The sequence below is a fragment of the Pongo pygmaeus genome, chromosome 7 (genome assembly GCF_028885625.2).
Source record: "Pongo pygmaeus isolate AG05252 chromosome 7, NHGRI_mPonPyg2-v2.0_pri, whole genome shotgun sequence".
Classification (NCBI taxonomy): Eukaryota; Metazoa; Chordata; class Mammalia; order Primates; family Hominidae; genus Pongo; species Pongo pygmaeus.
In genome coordinates this window covers 42,655,279-42,677,307 of record NC_072380.2, presented here as the reverse complement: position 1 = coordinate 42,677,307, position 22,029 = coordinate 42,655,279, and the positions used below count along the sequence as shown (strand labels likewise).

At 48.7% G+C, this 22,029-nt stretch overlaps 1 protein-coding gene across 6 annotated transcripts in view; it reads right to left on the bottom strand.

Moving 5' to 3' along the window:
- IKBKB (inhibitor of nuclear factor kappa B kinase subunit beta) overlaps positions 1–22,029 on the bottom strand; it is a 60,942-nt gene that overhangs the window by 21,722 nt on the left and 17,191 nt on the right. For all 6 annotated transcript variants that reach the window (XR_008504301.2, XR_010127182.1, XM_054499740.2 and 3 more), the window contains exons 3-8: positions 21,594–21,688; positions 20,039–20,156; positions 16,851–16,920; positions 5,027–5,115; positions 3,875–3,964; positions 1,273–1,397 (exon numbers count right to left, since the gene is read on the bottom strand). Coding sequence is in view for 4 of the 6 variants with exons in the window: in XM_054499740.2 (XP_054355715.1) it covers positions 1,273–1,397; positions 3,875–3,964; positions 5,027–5,115; positions 16,851–16,920; positions 20,039–20,156; positions 21,594–21,688 (587 nt within the window). In the remaining 2 variants the exon portion in view is untranslated. The remainder of the gene's footprint in view (positions 1–1,272; positions 1,398–3,874; positions 3,965–5,026; positions 5,116–16,850; positions 16,921–20,038; positions 20,157–21,593; positions 21,689–22,029) is intronic.

Sequence of the window (22,029 nt, the reverse complement as noted above, 5' to 3'; positions counted from 1 at the left end):
GCATACTCCCTTATTCTTCTGGAAATTGGAGCCACATGAACTTATTATGGTTCCAAAAACAATAAAACTTGAAATAAGTAAATTTTGAGCAGAGTAGCATCATTTAAACTAGTGTGTGGCCTCTCAAGGAACAATCCTAAATGAAATCTAACTGATTTGGGGGAATATTCATTTTTAAATTATGCCTTTCAGTAATAATTAACTTTTGTTTCTTTTCTGCCCCCAGTTCTTTATTTAAACTGACAAATAAAAATGGTCTATATTTATCCTGTACAACATGATGTACACATTGTGGAATGGCTACATTGAGCTAATTACCATATACATTACCTCACATACCATTTTTGGTGGTGATAATTAACTTTTATATAAACATATCCTGAACAATGCATTATTTCTTTAATCAGTAAAACAAAAGCTAAAGAATACAGGGTAACTCTACAAATCTTCATCATATCCTTTAATTTTTACTGGAAAAATTTTTGTGTAATTTATTAGGTTCACAATTTCAGCTACATTCTTACGCTTTATGCTCAGTTGTTTTTTTAATCTTTTTTTGTTTTGAGACAGAGTCTCACTCTATCGCTCAGGCTGGATTGCAGTGGTGCGACCTCTGCCTCCTGGGTTTAAGCAATTCTCCCACCTCAGCCTTCCGAGTAGCTGGGATTACAGACGCCCGCCACCACACCTGGCTAGGGTTTTTAGTAGAGACCGGGTTTTGCCATGTTGGCCAGGCTCGTCTGGAATTCCTGGCCTCAAGTGATCCACCTGCCTCAGCCCCCCATAGTGCTGGGATTACAGGCATGAGCCACTGTACCCGGCCACATTCTTATGCTTTAAAAACAAAAATTTATATTCAGGTTGTAGTAACATTTGTCAACAACAAATTTTCACATATTTCCTCCTGACTTGTCATGTGTACACGTGTTTTATTTGTTTACTAACACACAGCATTCTCAGTGTAAGTGCACACATTCACACAATAGTCTTACTTCTGAACACAGAGCAGATGACATTGACACAGCATTGTATTTAAAGATGTGAAGGCTCAGAATCCACATGAAGACTTAACAGCTACTCTCTATCTATTAACAGGTCCTGGGAACACAGACCACTCCCCTCCTCGTGCTAGGTCCCGACAGGCCTTCCTCTCGGAAGAGACACAACACAGACCTCCCAGGCCCGGTGATGGGGCGCCAGGGAAACAGGGTACATGAAGAGAAAGGAAAAGACAGGCTCCCTCCTCCATCCAGGTGCCCCGGGCCCACTCACCACTGCACGGGCTGCCAGTTGGGGAGGAAGGGCCGGAAGCCCGTGATGCACTCAAAGGCCAGGGTGCCGAAGCTCCAGTAGTCGACGGTCACTGTGTACTTCTGCTGCTCCAGTAGCTCTGGGGCCTGCAGCAACAGGAGGGGGCACACCTGAGCTGCTCCTCTCTGGGGGGACCACGGCAGGAGGGGATGGCCAGCCCATCTGCTTTCACCCCAGGCTTTCCTGGCTCCATCCCGGAGGGCACTGGCACATGTATGCAGGGCGAGGAGGGCACCCCAGGCATGTTTAGCGGGTATATCATGCTACCATTTCTAAGACCTTTCTATGCCCCACTCACTCCAGTAAGTACTGATGGAGGGGCTAAAGATTCAGGGCCAGAGTACATCACACACCCATCGCTAGGCTTTAACTTCTCTCCTTTAAAAATGAGGGTTGCAGGCTGGGCACAGTGGCTGACACCTGTAATACCAGCACTTTGGGAGGCCGAGGTAGGTGGATTACTTGAGGTCAGGAGTTCGAGACCAGCCTGGCCAACATGGTGAAACCCCGTCTCTACTAAAAATACAAAAATTAGCTGGGCATGGTGGTGTGCACCTTTAGTCCCGGCTACTCAGGAGGCTGAGGCACAAGAATCGCTTGAACCTGGGAAGTGGAGGTTTCAGTGAGCCGAGATCGTGCCACTGCACTCCAGCCTGGGCAACAGAGTGAGACTCTGTCTAAAAAAAAAAAAAAGAAAGAAAGAAAGAAAAAAGGAAAAAAAAAAAAAAGAGGGTTGCAGCATTTCAGGCGCTTATTGAAAACTAGCTTAAGGCAGGACACAGTCATGGGCGCTGTGTAGAAATGGGAAGAGAGGCTACAAATGTTAAAGGAAAATGATGCCAGGCTGTCCACACCAAATACACGCATTAAGTGCTGGTTGAACCCCTGAACCAGGTACCATGTGGTTGCAGAAAGGGCCAGGATATTTAGAAACAGGCAGGGAAAGTGTGATGCATGGCTGCTGCTGAGGGAGAGAGAGCTGGGGTGACCGAGGAAGGGGAGGGAGCACAGGGTGCTGGGGGTGCAGACTGGGCTCAGCAAGTGGGCGGAGACAGAAAGGACCGGGGCAAGCAAAAGCACAGAGACAGGGTGGTGCATGGTCTGGTTGGAAATGTGAAGCTTAAGGAACGGCCCGGGAGACCAAACCAAGAGAAGACATTCCGGGATGGGTAGGTCAACCTCTATGTCTGGTTATGGACAGACGTTTTAGCTCACGCGAGTACATGACTTAACTCAGCTCCTGGTTAGAGCATGGGGTCCCCCCTTGCTCAATTGCTGCTGAGCTGAGGAGGACTCCAGAAGGACCTACCAAATCACACGCCATATGGACACAGGCGCCCGAATCACAGCCCTCTGCGAGACCCACTCTGAAAGCCGCAGACTCCTTGAGTTAATCCCAATTGTGGCTACTGCCATCATCAAGCAACCTACGACAAGTCTTGCTGGGCATCTGTGCTAAGCCCTCCTGGAATCTAATTGCCCTCTACATCTTCACTGCCCCTACCTCGCCCACTATTCACTCCTGTTCAGTGTGATTCCTTCTCTACACAGTATCAGGAGTGGGCTTTCCAAAGAGTTGCTCCTTCTCCCACTTAAAACCCATCAATCTCTGCAGAGGTTTTAAGATAAAGTCTAGAACTTTAGCCCAGCCCTGAAGGCCCTTCATAATCTGTGCCCTACCTCATTCTCAGCTTCAACTCAAGACTCTCTTTTCCTTTTGTGCTCAGTTCCAGCCACACCTGCAGGTCTTTCTGTGTGTGATCCCTTTGCACGGAATTCCCCCTGCCGCCCCCCACCTCCAGCCCTTTTCACCTCCTTACCCTTCAAGTCCCAGATCAGGCTGAGGCCACCCAATATACATTCTCGCAACACCCTGCACTCTTGGTTTGTGACACTCACCACAACTGTAATTTCTTAGTTATCTGTGTAAGCATCACAGTAATGCTTGCTTTCCTGCTAAACTCTAAGCTCTGAAGGCAGAAAAGGGCTTGTCTTTTTTCCCCACTGCATCACCAGCCCTGAGCACAGTGCCTGACACAGACTATACTCCATCAATATTCTTGAATGAATGAGTGACTCAAACAGAAACCTAATATTCAGACCAAATAACGTAAACAAAGAGTGGGGAGCTCAGAGCTCTGACCCCTCCTCAGTGGCCCCTGAGATACCTCATGGAAAGTGTGGCCACAGCCAGGCTCAGTGGCTCCTGCCTGTAGACCTAGCTGCTCAGGAGGCTGAGGTGGGAGGACTGCTCGAGACCAGCATGGATCTGTTTAAAACCCTTTCCTTTCAGAGAAGACACTGAAGCACAGAGAGGCTAGGGGATGGTGCAAGGCGCATGAGCAGAGCCCTCCAGACATCAGAGAAGACAACCACATCCCTCCACAGGCATCTGGTGGCAAGAAATGCTGACTCGACCAGGTTATGGGTGTGACCTCATGCATCTCCAAAACATTCAGAGAGCAGGTGGGACTCAGGTGCCAGGAGCAAGGCAGGACGGGAGCCCCACAAATGCAGCAGCAGGGAGGAGCCGACAGGCAAACAGGCAAGGCCCACTTCTTACCAGGTACTGCAGGGTCCCCACGAATGATGTGCAAAGACTGCCCTGATCCAGCTCCTTGGCATATCCTAGGTCAATAATTTTGTGTATTAACTAAAACAAAAGGAAGGAGAAATCTGAGGGTTACGAGAACACAATGTCCTTCTACAAGGATTCTGACTGCCTGGTGTTAGAGCAGAGGTATTTCTGAATTCCCAGGTACTATTAGATCCCAAACTCCTAAGAGCCACCAGATACACAAAAGAACGCCCTCGACACGGTAGAGTCAGGGTAAAAGAAAAGGCGTATTGTAAAAATGCTAGGCATGTGTCTTCCCACACTCTGCCACGCATCATCAGAGGGAAGCTGAATGAACAGAACAGGCACCAGCCCTCAAGACAGCTAAACCCAGACTTGAAACAGGAAGGACCATGCCAGCCTCTTCTCAGTAAATGCCCTCAGTTCTCAAATCTGAGCACCACTGACAGGAGTGAGGGTGAACTGGAACAAGGGTGAGCCCTGTGGTAGTCACAGGCCAGGCCTAGGTGCTAAGGGCCGCTGTATGAGAAGGGATTAGGTGATCTAAGAACTCAGTCACTGTATTCCACTCAGCTGAGCGTGTGCTCGCCACCCCAGCTGAACACATAGAGTGGGTGAAGACCACAATGTCAAGCTTGTGGGGCAGTCAACACCATGTCTGAGCCGGGTGGCCACTGAGGAGGCCACAAAGAACTCTGGGGAAACTATAGGCTGGAGCAGGCTTGGCAGCAGAGGCCAGCTCCCAGTGCCTCTTCCCAGCCACATCCACAACCAACTGACCACTGGTTTCCATTTAGCATTGAGAGGCGAGGCTCTTAAAGCAAATGGAAAACAAAAAGTCAATTTCCAAGAAGCGCTAGTCCCAGAGGCTAGGGGTGGAGGTAGGAAGGCAAACATTATTTTCCTTATCAGATTCCTGCAACTTGAGCAACTAACAATGTAATCCATTTAAGCTTGCCTCAATCTGAAACAACTTTTTTGCTCAATTTTGTTTCAAATCAAACAGCATTCCCAGAGAATCAAAGCACAGGCAAGGAAATGCAAATACACACAAACATGCAGAGTGTGCTCCTTTCCTCCCAGGCCACTTCCCGGCGCGCCTGCCTGAGGCTTTCCAAGTCCCAGGAGGTCACTCACCCTCTGTTCTCCTTGCTGCAGGACGATGTTTTCTGGCTTTAGATCCCGATGGATGATTCTGTTTTCATGAAGGTATCTAAGCGCAGAGGCTGAGGAAGGGGCGGTGAGTTTTTCTTAAGCCTAAAAAATGCTTTTCATGACAGAATCTCCTATCCTGCAAAAGATAAATGCTGCGTGCCCCTGAAACACACTCTGACTTGTAGCGCAACACCTCAGGGTGGAGGGCAGGGGCCCTGCTACATGAGGCTTAAACTTCTATAGGAATCTGGCTTACTTGTGCAAAGCAATCTTTGCCTTGCATCTATGAGGTCACCAACTGCAGCCTAGAGCAGTGCTTCTCAAACTATACTACCTGGACCAGCAGCAAACAAGCTTGTTCAAAATGTGAAGTTCTCAGGCACTACCTGAGACCTCTGGATTCGAGTCTCTGGGGATGACCCCATGATCTGTGTTAACAAACTCTCCAGGTGATGCTGACGCCAATAAAGTTTTGAGAAGGGAAGCTTCTTTGGCTCAAAAATCTAAATTCTATAGGGTGGGCAAGGAAGAAGGGCCCTTGGGGACAGAGTCCTATGGTCATATGATCGACAGTCCCAAGAGGTCAGAACTGGCTTCTAGGAAGCAGCGAGGAGGCAGAAGAGGAGAACAGGGACACCTCCCACACATACAGACAGCCAACACAGACTTACTACGTGCCCAGTTCTCTGGGAGGTTCTGTGAGGGACATAAAATAAGGGGCGTGATCCCCAACTTTAAAGAGCTCAGAATCTAGTTGGAAGAAAGCAGACTGCACAACACTGGCTATGGAGGCATTTGATACCAAGAGAGCTTCTGCTGTGAGGAGGCAACGTGATGATGTCACATGAGGAGGGACCCGCCTGCAGCTCAGACGGCAAGAAGGACATGATTTTACCCTCAAGAGAGGGTGAATAACTTTGAAAGACGTCTTGCTCACTGCACTATAAAAAGAAAGAAATGAAATAAGTAGTACTAAAACGAGATAAAATTAGTTTTATTTGGAGATGCTATGACTAGAGATGGAGATAGATTTGGAGATGTAGCCTAGAGAGCTCAACAGATGAAACACCGGATAAAATTTAGCCAGTTGTCTGGAAACGAACAAGAATATACAAGTCAATAGCTTTTCTCTATGTTAGCTATATCCAGTTGCAGTGGAAAGGAAAAAAATCCCATTCACATTAGCAACAAAAACTCTAAAACACCATGGGATACATGTAGCAAAAAGAGCAGTGTATGAGGAAAGTCACATGGTATAAATAGAACAGTGCAAATAACATTAAATGGTTTTCAAAGTTTATGGCAAAAGATACTATAAACAAAGCCAAAAGACAAGAGAGGTGGGAAAACAATATCTACAACACATAAGTCAAAGAGTAAAGATACCTAATAGATAAAAAGCTCTTACAAATCAGTAAGAAAGCAACTCAGAAGAAAAATGGGCTGGGCGCGGTAGCTCACGCCTGTAATCCCAACAATTTGGGAGGCCAAGGTGGGCAAATCACCTGAGGTCAGGAGTTCAAGACCAGCTTGGCCAACATGGTGAGACCCTGTATCTACTAAAAATACAAAAAAATTAGCTGGGTGTGGTGGCGTGCCCCTGTAATCCCAGCTACTCGGGAGGCTGAGGCAGGAGAATTGCTTGAACCCAGGAGGCAGAGGTTGCAGTGAGCTGAGATCATGGCCATTGCACTCCAACCTGGGTGACAGAGTGAGACTCTATCTTAAAAAAAAAAAAAAGAAAGAAAGAAAGAAAGAAAAACAGGCAAAGAACGTCAAGTGGTGAGAATGCACAGAAGAAGAGATACAAATGGTGACAATTACATGAAAAGTTTCTTCACTTCACTGGTAGCCCAAGGATACTTACTGCATATCTTGAATGAAATAATTAGAAACAAACAGACAGTCATTAGGAAATGTTAGAACAAATTATGGTAGTGCCACATTAAAACAGGCAACTCTTGGGTCTATATTTTCTGACTCAGAGGGATAGTTAACGGTATGACCTGTTTCTTATTTAAAACTTAAAAAGTCAAAAGCAGTAACACTGAGAGGTTTAACAATGAGCCCTCTCTATGCCGTCGCCGCCACCACCATTCTCATTCTCCCTCTCTGTTTTCTCTCTCATTCTCTCTCTCTCTCTCTCTGTCTCTCTCTCATTCTCTCTCTCTCTCTCTCTGTCTCTCTCTCATTCTCTCTCTCTCTCGGCAAACCGGGGAGGGGAAGACCCCTGAGGCCCAGGCAGCGATCCTATCTGCTGTCATGGGCACGGGCCTCTGTGCAGGGCAGCGGAAAAGCCTTCCACAGAAACTGAGTAAGCAAACACGCTCTGCAAAGACTCTAAGCTGAACATTTGCTGAAAACATATTTAAGAGTCAAACTGAGAGCTGAACAACTGACTTCCACCTTATTAAAGGAGTTCCAGCTCAGAACATTAAGCTATACATGGTGAGTATCTCTTATCCAAAATGCTTGGGATCAGAAGTTTTTTTGGGTTGTTTTTTTTTTTTTTTGGATTTTGGAATACTGGCATATTCCTAATGAACCCAAGCTTAAACACAAAATTCATTTGTTTCATATATACCTTATATGAAACAACTGAATTTTTATAAATGATTTTATAGTCTGATGGTAATTTTATACAATAGTCTTAATAATTTTGTGCATGGAACAATGTGTTAAGTACTTAAGTGTGGAATTTTCCACTTTTGGCATCATGTCAGTGTTCAAAAACCTTCAGATTTTACAGCCCTTTAGATTTTGGACTTTGGGATTAGGGATGCTCCATCTGTGGTGCCAGATCTCTCCTTACATCTGCTCTTTTAAGTCCAGCCTTCGACCATGTGGTTCCAACATATCATACTGTTCCTTACTTTTCATTTCCTTCCTAAGTGACAGAGTCGATTAGCTTAGGTCCAATTAATGTCCAGATGAGGTGAAAGACTCGCTGCTTTCCATGTGCCTAAAAAATTCTATTTCATCTTGTTCTCAATTGTGTTAATGTTTCAAGACCAATGCTTCTCACCAGCACTTCTATTTTTGTTTTACTTTTATTAAAAATCAAAGCAAATGAAAAAGCATAATAAAGTAAATGAAGTATAAAAAATAGGTGCACTAACACAGCCTTGCAGACAGGGATGGCACTGCTGTTGAATATGAACTACTGGCTGGCAGACAGCAAGGCCATGCAATAACTCAAAGTGTCTGTTAACGGATAGGTTCACAAAAGACCTGTGTTGGTATATGACAGGCTGCTGGAGAGTATCAGGACGTAATACATAAAAGTGTAGGTTAGTTTTTTCCAAAGCAGAATGTATAGAAGTTAAGATACTGTAATTTGCGCAAGTACACATGCCCAGACTGAGACAAGGCCCCCAGAGCTGGAGGCATAACATCTCAGGGCAAAACCTAGGGCACAAGCGGGTGAGATGTCCCCAGAACCCCCCAGTGAAGAGGAGGAGCATTCGGATCAGACCGAAGGCACCGCTCTGTACGCCACACGGATTAGAGTTGTCACCAGATCTTCAGTGAGGAGGGACAGGAGGTTGGTAACTGAATACTCTGACTACTATTAATATCTGTCTATTTTTATGCTTAAACAACTGTACAAAACAAACTTTATTCCTCATTTCGGGGTGGTCATCTATTCTCCAATACCCCTGTCAACTTAATAAAGTCCAGATTTTAAAAATCTAACAGGTATTGTTATACATAGTTTCTGGGACTGAAATGTAAAAATTCTGATAGGCAAGTCCTCTTAAATGTACCCTGCAGAGAATAAGCTTTCAAAAAGCTTGGTTCAGTATCACTGTGCTACATTTTACAAAACAGTACTTCAGACCTAAAGTGAAATTTATCAAAATTGTCTCAAGCCCAGAGAATCTAACTTTGTTTAAATTTGATGAAAAATGAGACACTGAGATGAAGAAAAATACTGTTGTATCTGGAAGTTTATTAAAAATCTAAATCCCTGGCAATAGCAGTAAGACATGTTTATAAAAATTGAAAGCCACACCACAAAGCATAAAACTGTACCAGGTAATTTCTCATGTTCCCATTACGGAGAAGAGCTGTCAGAAGCACCACATTGCAAACTATTAAGCTATTCACAACTACACAGTGAGGCCAGGCATGGTGGCTCAAGCCTGTAATCCCAGCACTTTCGGAGGCTGAGGTAGGAGGATCCCTTGAGGCCAAGAGTTTGAGACCAGCCTGGGCAATATAGCAAGACCCTGTCTCTAAAAAAAAAAATTTTTAATTACCCAGGCATGGTGGCGCACACCTTCATCCCAGCTACATGGGAGACTGAGGTGAGAGGATCACTTGAGCCCAGGAGTTCAAGGCTGCAGTGAAACATGATCGTGCCACTGCACTCTAGCCCAGGCAACAGAGCAAGACCCTGACTCTAGAAAAATGCAAAAACTAAAATAAACGACACAGTGCAGTGTATGCAGGAAAAACACAAAAACTAAGATAAACGACACAGTGCATTTCCACAGAGTGGGTCCACATGGCAGACTTGCCATAGGAAGGTAACAGCCTTCTTCTCTCACCCTCCTCAGGAGCCGTGCGCCGGTGGTTACCCCAGCCTTTCCCTGGCTCATGAGGAAGGCACAAACACATAACTGAAGAACGTTGACAATCCTGTGGGTCTTACTGATGAATCACAGCTCCGAATCACAGCCCCACAGCCCTATGTATTTTTTTCAGATGACAAACCACAAACTGGGGAACAGATAAGAGCAGCAAGACTTCCGAGAAGAAAGCAGTTTTATAAGGGTGGGTCCATGAATCTCTATCTATCACAAGTTTAGAGGGATGACTAAGTTCCCTTCAGAACATTTTTGTTTGAGCTACATTCCATAGAGAACAGGTGGAAAGATAAATGGTCCAAAAGGCTGAGATAGAGGTTAGAAGGGTACAAAGACGGCTGTCAACTGGCTGGTAATCCAAGTCACCACTGAGTGAGAAAGGCAATGGGATGTCCGTTCCCTCGGTAAAACCCACTGCCTGGGTCCTACTGTGCCAGCCACTTCAATGTCACTGGGCTTCCCCAAAAAAACAGACTGGAAGGCCAGCTGTGGACATGGGGAGAGAGATTGAGTCTGGCTAAAGGTTACTTGGCTAAAACAGCCTTCGATTAATCAGTGGGGCAGCAAGGCAGTAACGCTGGGTGCCAAGGTGAAAGTGCAACAACTTCACTAATTCACTCAGCAAGGCTCTATCGAGTGTCCACTATCTGCACACAATGGGAAACATGCCACTGAATCAAAGCCTTTTCCTAACTTCCTGCACAGTCTGGTCAACTGGCCCCAAACCTGGAAGTCAGCCCTCACTGCCAAGGCACAGACAGAAATCACAGAGCAGTAATGGCAATGCCAAGCATCAAAGGAGCAAATGAGGTGACACCAGCAGAAGGACCCACAGGAAAATCCCCGTGGCCCCAGGCCAGGCAGTCCCCACAGAGGGGCAGGTCTGCAGCTGTGCCCAAAGGACGGGCAGGCTCAGGGTCTCTGGGAGGTGCAAGAACAGCTTCCACAAGGGGTAACGCGTGCGAGGCCAGCAAGGGACTGACAGGTGGGTTTGGAATCACGCACGGAGGCTGGCGGGTAGGTTCTGCAGGTCACGTGCAGAGGTTGGCAGGTGGGTTCCAAGGATCATGCCCAGAAGCTGGCGGGTGGGTTCTGCGGGTCACACACAGAGGCTGGCAGGTGGGTTCTGTGGGTCATACACAGAGATTGGTGGGTGGGTTCTGAGGGTCACACCTGGAGGCTGGCGGGTGGGTTCCAAGGGTCACACACAGAGGTTGGCGGGTGGGTCCTGTGGGTCACGCCCAGGGCTCGCTGCCATGAGTGGGAGAAAGGTACGGTGAAGGGGCTGGGCCTTTATCTAAGAGTGGACTGTGATGGAAGTGCCCTTCCAAGACAGAAGGGTAGGTTACCACACAGGGTTAAGGAGGCCAGGGAGGAGGTCGCTGCAGGGATTTGCTCTGACGTTGAATCAGTGGAAGGAGCGGTCTGCAGCCTCCGTAATGCAAGACTATGAGCAGGAGCAGGGGCTGACTATGAGACCGAGTTCGACACGGACACTTGGTCCTGGGCAGCGGGCAGAAAGTGGCACCATGACACAAGAGAGGGGATGGCAGGAGGGACCTGGCTGAAGAAGACGACCAGAGCTTCTACTGGAAATGACTTTGGAAGAAAGACCTGGCGGACATGGATATGACTTTAGGATGAGTTCAGGGTTGAATTCCAGATTCTGGGAACAATATGGTGAGAAACAGGCCACAAGAACGGCCGGGCAAACAGAACGTTGAGGAGCAGTGGGCAGCCAGTACAGGGGCAGGGAGGGAAGGACGGACAGGCGAATGCAGGGGCAGGCAGTGGAGATGAGACACAGAGCCTGTGGGAAGCAGTTAGGCCACCAGCTGGGGGATGTCGGAGATGTCCCGGGGCCACCATCCTGAAAACCAGATTTCGGGACAGTGAAATGGAGTTGTTAGAGGGAGACGGGGCCCTAGAGAGCACTCGGAGGTCCAAACCCCTCATCCTAAAGAAGGGGACGCTGCGGCCACGACATTCCATGCCTCACCCAAGGCTCTAGAGCTATAAAGTGGTGGAGCCATGACTGAGGGCCGGTTGTCTTCTCTCTCATTGTTACTGTATTTATTAACCTGGTTACTTATGCTTTCCAAAAAGCTTTATGTGCAAATGATCTTTTGCTGTAATCCACACTTCAGTCAGATGGATGCATTCAATGGAACCAGTCAGAAGATCCACAATGCTAGACAGTGCACCTGATGTGCAGTTCCTGGAATGGAGCTGTCTTCCCCAAAGCCAAATGTTTTCTCTGAAACCCTCTGTTCTTTAATGCTGAAGTCCTGGATGCCTGCTAGGAGCAGCTCCACTAAGAACAGAGGTGGGGCTCAGAGAAGGAAGCAGGGACAGCAACAGAGGGGTGGGTTCCCGAAGGCCTGGAGCACAGGATGGTGTCACCACAGCAGACTGGCCACCTGCAGAATCCAGGAGGGCTGATTCCAATCTAAGATCTGATAAGGCCCAGGCCCACCCAGCAGAGCCACACCCCATCAGGCAGGAGAGAGCGCCACAGCCTGCCCTGCAATCTTGAGTGCCCAGAATTTTGCACCTCCATTGACAAAAGAAAACACACGCCAATGTTTTCCAAAGGATAATGAGCAAGACTGTTTAAATAGAGTCCACTCACATATAACTTCCTTGAGCTATTTTAGGGTCACATTATGTGGCAGTCCATATCGTTTCCAGCTGCTCCACATGAGTCCCAGGTCTCCTATCAGCATGGAGTGATGGTCTGGCAGAAGAGTCCTGGCCAGGATGCAGGGGGCTCACTTCTTTGCCCGCCAGGCAGCTGCTCATTCTTTTTTCTTTTTTTTGGAGACAGAGTCTCGCTCTTGTTGCCAGGCTGGAGTGCAATGGCGCGATCTCGGCTCACTGCAACCTCTGCCTCCTGGGTTCAAGCGATTCTCCTGCCTCAGTCTCCTGAGTAGCTGGGACTACAGGCACACACCACCACGCCCAGATAATTTTTGTATTTTTAGTAGAGATGGGGTTTCACCATGTTGGCCAGGCTGGTCTCAAACTTTTGACCTCAGGTGATCCACCTGCCTCGGCCTCCCACAGTGCTGAGATTCTAGGCATGAGCCACCACGCCCGGCCATCTGCTCATTTCTCACAGGCACTCTGCAGCATCTTCTTGGGCAATTTGAAATTCAGTGGAAAAATCCTATCCATGTCTGTTATCTTGACACTGTTCTGAGCGGGTGTCTCTGGGAGGTTAGCGGCACAGAAGAGAGTAGGGGCCAACAGTTTAATCCAGAAGAAGAGGCAATGAATCCGGACCCAGCGGTCAAGGGTGTGGCTCTGCCACTTATCTGAAGTCAACCTGGCAGAGAACAGCAGTGGCAACTCCAACAAAGGAAATGTGAGGCCAGCACTTGGAACAAACTGGAACAAAATATGCTCAGGAAATGTTCCAAAATACAAAAGAGCTATGTTAGATGAACTCTGGCTCAGTCACCAGATCCTTGCAAAAAGAAATTTAATGGATTTAGAATACAAATCAGAAACAGGGATAAAAGTAAAATACGAGCTCATCAGCAGCCTCAAAAACAAAACCGGGGCTGCACTGCACCCAAAAGGTGGTGGAGACGGGAACAGGTCTGAGGAAGGCTGGCCTCTTCCAGGATGGGAGTCTCAGAAGGCAACCATCCGTGTGGTTCCCTGGATCCAGCCTCAGGTCATGCCCTAAAGAAGGCACTGAAGGTTTCCAAAAGGAGAGGCCAAAAATTAAAATCCAGAACGGGAAGGAAATGAACAAGGAACTGACACTTGCTGACTGCACATTCTGCAGGAACAGAGCATTGTGCTAGGAGCTTTATTTATATCACCTCATTTTATTCCACAACAATTCTAACAAGGTGAGTAACGCTCCCATTTTACCGCTAATAAAAGGGTGTAAGTAACGTGCCCACGGTCACACTGCTAATAAGCAAAGGAGCTAGTATTGGACCTGGAGCTGTTCATGATGTGTGGACATTTGATTTCAAAAAAACTAGGTCCTTACTTATTTTAATTTCCTTTAGGATTTATTTGATTCATTTGACAATTTTTTTTTTGAGATGGAGTTTCACTCTTGTTGCCTAGGCTGGAGTGCAATGGTGCGATCTTGGCTCACTGCAACCTCTGCCTCCTGGGTTCAAGTGATTCTCCTGCCTCAGCCCCCCGAGTAGCTGGGATTACAGGCATGCGCCACCACACCTGGCTAATTTAGTTTTTGGGGTTTTGTTTTTTTGGGTTTTTTTGTACTTTTAGTAGAGACGGGGTTTCACCATGTTGGCCAGGCGGGCCTCGAACTCCTGACCTCGTGATCTGCCCACCTTGGCCTCCCGAAGTGCTGGGATTATAGGCGTGAGCCACCGCGTCTGGCCTAATTTAGTATTTTTAGTAGAGATGGGGTTTCTTCATGTTGGTCAGGCTAGTCTCGAACTCCTGACCTCAGGTGATCCGCCCGCTTCCACCTCCCAAAGTGCTGGGATTACAGGCGTGAGCCACTGCACCCAGCTCTCATTTGACAAATATTTATAGAGAAGCTTATATACTGCTATTCTAGATGCTGAAGATAAGCAGTGACTGAAGTTTGTGCCCTTAAGAAGTTTAACTGTAGTGTAGTCAAATTATTTCCAACTCAGGGTCACAGAGAAGACAGACAGAATCAGCAACCTACAGAATTTAATATTCACCTACCTATCTATCTATACAAGACCTGTAGCACACAAGCACTGAAGAACCCACCTGTTTTCATTATTTCATTATTTCATTATTCTAATTTATGTGTAACTTAAATACATACACACACACAATTTGAATAAAATAATATAAAAGCTACCACACAAGTCAATAGTAACTGAATTCAAAGTGGACCCAGACCAAAAGAATACGTAACTAGAGAGGTTCTGTGAATATCAGCAGCAAAGCACCTGCAGAATAAACAACCATATGAGGAAGCTGAGAGTTATGTGCACTTGTGCCAATAATTTTTTTTTTTTTTTTCAAGACGGAGTCTCACTCTGTCACCGGGCGGGAGTGCAATGGCACAATCTCGGCTCACTGCAACCTCTCCGCCTCCTGGGTTCAAGCAGTTTTCTGCCTCAGCCTCCCGAGTAGCTGGGATTACAGGCGCCCGTCACCATTCCCAGCTAATTTTTGTGTTTTTAGTAGAGATGGGGTTTCACCATCTTGGCCAGGCTGGTCTTGAACTCCTGACCTTGTGATCCACCCGCCTCAGCCCCACAAAGTGCTGAGACTGCAGGCGTGAGCCACCGCGCCCGGCACTTGTGCCAATAATTTAAAAACTTGGCCAGGCACTGTGGCTCATGCCTGTAATCTCGGCACTTTGGGAAGCTGAGACGGGAGGATCACTTGAGGTCAACAGTTCGAGACCATCCTGGCCAACATGGTGAAACCCTGTCTCTACTAAAAATACAACAATTAGCCAGGTGTGGTGGTGTGCACCTGTAATCCCAGCTACTCAGGAGGCTCATGGAGAAGAATCGCTTGGACCTAGGAGGCAGAGGTTGCAGTGAGCCGAGGTCGCCTACTGCACTCCAGCCTGGGCAACAGAGTAAGCCACCATCTCAAAAAAAAAAAAAAAAAAAAAAAAAAAGACTTTCATAATAACTACTTGCTAAAGTCATCAATAGCCTAAGGAGTGAAAGAAAAATATCTGAGAGAAAAACATCCAAAAATAATAATAATAACTTGACAAAGCTTTAACCAAAGAGAAACAAAATAAAAATCACCCATGAAAAGCAAGAGAATACTCCCCAACCTGCTAACCTGCCTTCAACCCAATTCAACAGAGAACAAATAAAGAATCTGGCCACTGAGGTAAAAAATACAATCAAGCCTCCAAGCAAAACGTGGATCGGTGAGCCTTGGGTCAGGGTGTCAAGAAAACAAGTGGAATTTCTAACTGATGGATTATGCTCTAGGTACACAGAGAAGAGACTCATGCGGGCCATGTGCAGGGGGTCCCTTGGGCCAGCACTGGGTGCTCACTCGAGTCAAATGAAACTGGTGTAATGTCAACTTATCCTCCATGTGAACTCCACCCAAAGGGACGAAGACACAGCACAGAGCAAGATGGCAATTTTCTGTGTCAGACTATTTGGATCTTAACCTTAAATATGTCATTGCTTGACTTTTCCCCTTCCTTTCCTTCTTGCTTCTCCTCTGTCAAAAGCAGCAGTCAGGAAGAGACCAGACCCACACTAGCAAGACAGTGTTGGACCATCAATCCTTCCAGGCCCTGGCTTAGAGAAGACAGCTTTACAAATGAGGGAGAATGTTAACATCTGGTGAACCAAGGGGAATGGTATGTGAGTTTTGCTGTACTACTCTTTTAACTTTTCTATATATTTGACAATTTTCCCAAAAAACTTGAGCAAACAAAAAGAAAAAATGTATACAGCTTTGAAAGGTTGAGGTAGGGGAGGGATGAAAATGGCATCATTCTCCAAATCTGGCGGCAAAGAGTCAAAGATAAATTCCGATAACTCTAAACCTCAGACCCCAACTATCAACTTGCACCAACAACCTTGGAGATTATTTTAAAAAAAACAACAACAAAAAGCCCTGAGGAAGTCCCTCTCCCTGTCTCCCCAGGCTGGGGCCAGGTGCTGACCTTCAGCGCCCAGCCCTCAGACCCCTCCTGAGTGGGCGCCAGGGTCTAGGAGGCTCCACTGACCTCTGCAGGCTGAGGTCACTCTTCTCCATGAACGGCCAGCTTGGCCTTCTCAGAGGGTGCCGCAGATGCCCTCATTTGGGGACGCCAACAGTACCCAAGGGATTAAACAAGGACAGTTTTTCCTACGCCTCTCATTGGCAAAGAACTGCCAACGTGGGAGCGGAAAAATTCACTGCCAAGGGACAAAACTCATTCGAATGACAACTTATTCCAGCGCCGGCCATTCCAGGAAAGGAGGGAGGGGAGCTTTATAATGGGAAAGGAAATCTGTTATTCCCTATACATCATAATTCACCTGATGAGTTAATCAGGAAGGAAGGGAAACCTATTTGAGTTCAGCGTCTGTCTGGCTGACTCCTTGTTGATCTCCCTACTCCACCAGGGTCCCCCCTCCCCAGGCTCCCATTCCCCTTCCACAGAGACCAAAGGATTGAAGTGTCTGCCTGCAGGGCTCCGCAGGGACTCACAGGGGCACCACACTCTCCCTGAAGGACACGGCCTGACTTCCGGGACTGGGATTTACCAATGTCACTCAGCAAGGTGAGGATGGCGCCTTCCCGCAGACCACAGCAGTTCTCAAACTGGTTCAGGTACTGTCAAGAAAGTGAGAAGCAGCATCAGAGCTGGTGGTCACAAACCACCGGAAATCCACACATGTCTCTTACCAGCCCATGTGACCAGAGTGCTGACCCTGGGCCCTGGTCTTTAGGGGACCTGCTTTTGAGGAAGCCGGGGCAGCAGGACTAGCAGGGATTGGCCGGAGGAGGAGGAGGAAGCAGTCCTGACCACCCCAGGGCTCTCACATCCTCACAGCAAGGGGCCTCCAGGGTGAGTAAAGTTCGATTCTCACCAGCTGCTGCAGTTCTGAGCAAGGCAGGCTGAAGTCTAAGCACAGGAAATAGGAATTCTCTGTGGATGAGAGTCCTAGAGACGGGCCAGGCTGGGAGGGCATCACTGGAAACCACCCTCCGACCACCGCCCTGCCATCTCCTAGCCACGTGGGTGATGGTAACAGTAGAGAACAGTTACTGAGCACTTACTACGTGCCAGGGGCTGGAAGAACTCTGCACAGATTAGCTCAGCAAAGCCTTCCCTACGTGACCTCATTTAATACTAACCACCACCACTGAGTAAGTACGGGTGGAATCCCCGTGTTGGAGGAGGAAACTGAGGTTACACGGTCGGATACCTGTCAGCTCACACAGCTGTGAGAGGGCAGTGCTGGAATGCGGCGCCAGGTCAATCTGAAACTCAAGCCCAAGCCCTTAATCCCCTGCCTTCCTGGCCCCCTCGACTGTCAAGAGGCTCCGTGTGCTGCTGGGAGCTGGCCTCCGAGGAGGGCGGAGAGAGGAGCTTCCCATCTGAGCCTCACCATCGGAATTCACGTCATATTCATAAACACTCATCTGTTTACGTACCCAGCATGTAGACTTTTAACATCGACTCTTACATGTCCCCATGTGCTGGCCAAGCCTGCCTCTCCGTGCCCACAGGTGTATTATAGATTTGAACTTTTTAGAGGGAACAAAGGAAACAACACATAACAAGACACTGGACAACAGTGTCCTCCCCCAACCCCGCTGGGTGACAGCAAGGACAGGGGTCCCTTAGGATGCGAGCCCTTCCTGCCTCCCCCTCAATCATCCTGCAACCCACGCCAGGCCAGTCATGTTAAACTTTCGATCTCTTCTTCCCTGGCTCATTGGCTCTTTGCCACCTAAAAGACCAAGTCTAAAAGCCTCTGCCTCACTTCAGAGCCCTCTGTAATCTGGTCACATCCCACCTACTTCCAGGCTGCCCTCTGGGAAGTCTCCACTTGACCACAACATGGCTTTATCTCTACACAGCTGCAGTTAGTAATGGGTGACTGTCAAAGGTTAGAAAAATAAGGAGAAAATCGAAGTGCTGTTGAGTTCCCCCATCTCTCATTGTGGGTCATGCCAAGGGCTGTGTTCATATCCTGCTGTGAGTGCCACTCCCAGGACATGCCTATCTCCAGGCCAAGCCCCATGGAAAGTTTCCTTTTATTTTATTTATCTGTCTCTTTCTTCTGAGACAGGATTATCTTTTTTCTTGAGACTGAGTCTTGCTCTGTCACCCAAGCTGGCATGCAGTGGCACAATCATAGCTCACCGTAGCCTCAACTTCCCAGGCTCAAGCCATCCTCCCATCCCAGCCTCCAAAGTAGTAGGGACCACAAGTGCACACCACCACACCTGGCTAATTTTTCATTTTTTGTTTTTTGAGGAGACAGGGCCTTGGTATGTTGCCCAGGCTGGTCTCAAACTCCTGGCCTCAAGCTATCCTCCTGTCTCAGCTTTCCAAAGTGGAAAAAAAAAATTTTTTTTTTAAGAGGCACAAGGGTCTGGAGGAACAGTGAGAACAGCACCTGAAGTGTGTCTGGGAATGGCCACCGAACAGGAATAAACACCTGGGCTCCCGCCCCCACTATTGTGACCCTTCCGGAGTGAAGAGGTGCACTCGCAGAGCAACCAACCTCTTTTTCAATTAAAATAAAAATTGTTTTTGGCTGGGCGCAGTGGCTCACACCGAGGTGGGCGATCATTTGAGGTCAGGAGTTCGAGACCAGCCTGGCTGATGTGGTGAAACCCTGCCTCTACTAAAAATACAAAAATTAGCCAGGCGTGGGGGCGGGCGCCTATAATCCCAGCTACTCGGGAGGCTGAGGCAGGAGAATTGCTTGGACCCAGGAGGCGGAGGTTGCAGTGAGCCGAGATCATGCCACTGCACTCCAGCCTGGGCAATACAGCGAGACTCTTGTCTCAAAAAAAAAAAATTATTTTGTTCAGAGCTTCCAGTTTTCATAATGTTATATGGCCTTATTCAGTCTCAGAGATGGAGAGGTGGCCTGCAGCTGGGTCTGTGTGGGCTGGAACCCAGGCTCTGCTGCTACAGCTGTGTGAGGCCCAACCTCTCTGGGCCATGACATCCACCCGTCATGTGGGAACCATACCTGTGCACCCATGTGTGAGCTTTTGGAAATCGAATGAGGTAACATGTACTAGCAGGCTGTGCGGTACTGTCATAGGGAACAATGGGGAGGAGGGCACCCAACTGCCCCCGAGACCAAGAGGGGCTGCCGTCCACACACCAGAAGTGAACATTCTAGGGAAGAGGAGGTGGTGTGGTGAGAAGGTGGAGAGTAGAGCCCCACAGATGAGTCCAGGTGGGTCAGGTGGATCGGATGGATTGCGGCGGGTCTGCAGCCCTGGCCCAGCTCTCTGATCATGAATCCTGCTCCCTCTCTGCTATGCTCCCTGCCCCCGTGTGTGGTGCTGTCCCATCTCTGGAATAAAATCCCTCCTAATCAGGAGAGCAGTGGTGCTGACACCAAAGGCCTAACGTGGCCCTAACATGCCCAGGGAGGAAGCATTTGTTTTGGAACTTGCCCAGTCCTTCCCCACGCCCAGACCTGTGATGAGTTTTCCTTGTCATTGGAGTAATCCCAGCAGAGTGTGCAGCACACCCTTCCCCCTTCCCTGGTGTTCTCGGAAGTGCCTCTGACTCACACACACACCAGCCCCAGGTGGGCAGGGAACAGAGGATCTGAGAGGCAAAGCAGCCCTGCTGGAGTCGCTGGGGCTCCCCAAGTTTCCTGATGATGACAGAAGTGAAAGGTCTCCCCATCCCCCTTCCTGGTGTCCCACCTGCCCAGACAGGCTGTGCACCTGGCAGCCGTGGGAGCCTCACCTTCCGGAGATCTCCTCCTTGGCAGTACTCCATGGCCAGCAGGGGCAGGTCATTGGGCGCCAAGTTCTGCATCCCCTCAGGGACATCTCGGGCAGCCACCACATTGGGGTGGGTCAGCCTAGGAAGGAGGAAAACCGATGAGAGCAGAGCCAGGCTCCTGCCCAGACCCATCCCCACCACCCCCACCACCCCCACCAGGTCCCAGCAACAAAGGCCCAGGATAACCCAGGGCTTCGAAACAGAGGGAAACAGAGCCCAGGACAGGTGACCAACCGCAATGCCTGGGTCAGTGGCACTCACCCAGCCCTACTCACAGCACCAGAACTCAGACCCTGAGGGCGCACTGCGTGTAACTTCGGTTTTTTGTGCGTGCCACATCCCAAGTCCTCATCGTGCTGCCAAACTGCTCCTACAAGGACCTTCCAATCTCATGCCCTCCACATGGGGAGGATGTGTCACACACGCAAGCAGGCAAACAAGGTGGTGCATGCTCTTTTTGTTTTCACAGTTTTTTTCTTTTCTCTGTTTATTTTTTGGCAGGTTGGTTCACGCACACACATCATCCCAAGGTGGACACACAGAGAAGGGTCTGAGAAGGAACTCATGTAACCAAATGGAACCATGACGTAACCAAATGGCACCTCCTCTTTTTAAGAGGCTGGCAGAGGAACCCTTGCTTGGTGTCCTCCTCTCTGGCTCTTTCGGAGCCCACCTCACTCCTCACTAGCTAGGGGGTCAGCAGCCACCCGGCAGATGGACAGCCCTGTCTCCACACTAGAGGAATAAATGTCAGCGACAGCATGACAGCACAGAATGGTCACGTACCACCTTGGAACTGGAAATATAGGAGGAAAGAAGGCTTTTTTTGCTGACAAAAGAAAAGTCACTGTGATAACTGTGTTAACTTATTTAATACAATGAAATTGATGAAAAGCCCTTGACAAGGCCCAGTGTGGACTTTAGCTGCTCTTCCTCTGGTGTCTTTAGAAGCAGCAGAGTCACCGTGGAGACTGCCAGGCTGGCGCCCTGATGGAAGTGCAGATATTTAAGACTCTCCTCTCTCTTTTTTAGATGGAGTCTCGCTCTGTTGCCCAGGATGGAGTGCAGTGGCTTGATCTCGGCTCACTGCAAGCTCTGCCTCCTGGGTTCATGCCATTCTCCTGCCTCAGCCACCCGAGTGGCTGAGACTACAGCGCCCGCCACCATGCCTGGCTTTTTTTGTATTTTTAGTAGAGACGGGGTTTCCTTGTCATTGGAGTAATCCCAGCAGAGTGTGCAGCATGCCCTTCCCCCTTTCCTGGTGTTCTCTATAGCTAGGACTACAGGCGCCCGCCACCATGCCCGGCTAATTTTTTGTATTTTTAGTAGAGATGGGGTTTCACCGTGTTAGCCAGGATGGTCTCGATCTCCTGACCTCGTGATCCACCCGCCTTGGCCTCCCAAAGTGCTGGGATTACAGGCATGAGCCACCGCGCCCAGCAAGACTCTCCTTTCTAGACACACTGGGGGCTGCTGCTCCAGCTTTCCCTTGGGTCCCTGTGCGCGAGGCCCTCACCTTCTCATGATCTGGATCTCCAGGCACCACCGCTCTCGGTTCCGGGGGCTGAGCTCCTGCCGGCACTGCTTGATGGCAATCTGCTCACCTGTTTCCTACAGAAACAACACAGTGGGGACCAGCAGAGCGAGCTGCAGGCCAAATCCCACCCTGTCTGCTGCATGGGAGGGGTCTCCAGGCCCCAAGCATCATCTGCAATCACCTCCTGGTGCTCTGAGGTCACATGTACACCGTGATCGACAGCCACGTAGCACCTGCCCTTTGGGCTGTCTCCTTACCACCCCACCTCTCACCCAACCTCTCCAGCCTCATTTCTTTCTCTCCTTTTTTTTTTTGTTTGAGATGGAGTCTTCCTCTGTCGCCTAGGCTGAAGTGCACTGGCACAATCTCAGCTCACTGCAACCTCCACCTCCCGTGTTCAAGCGATTCTTATGCC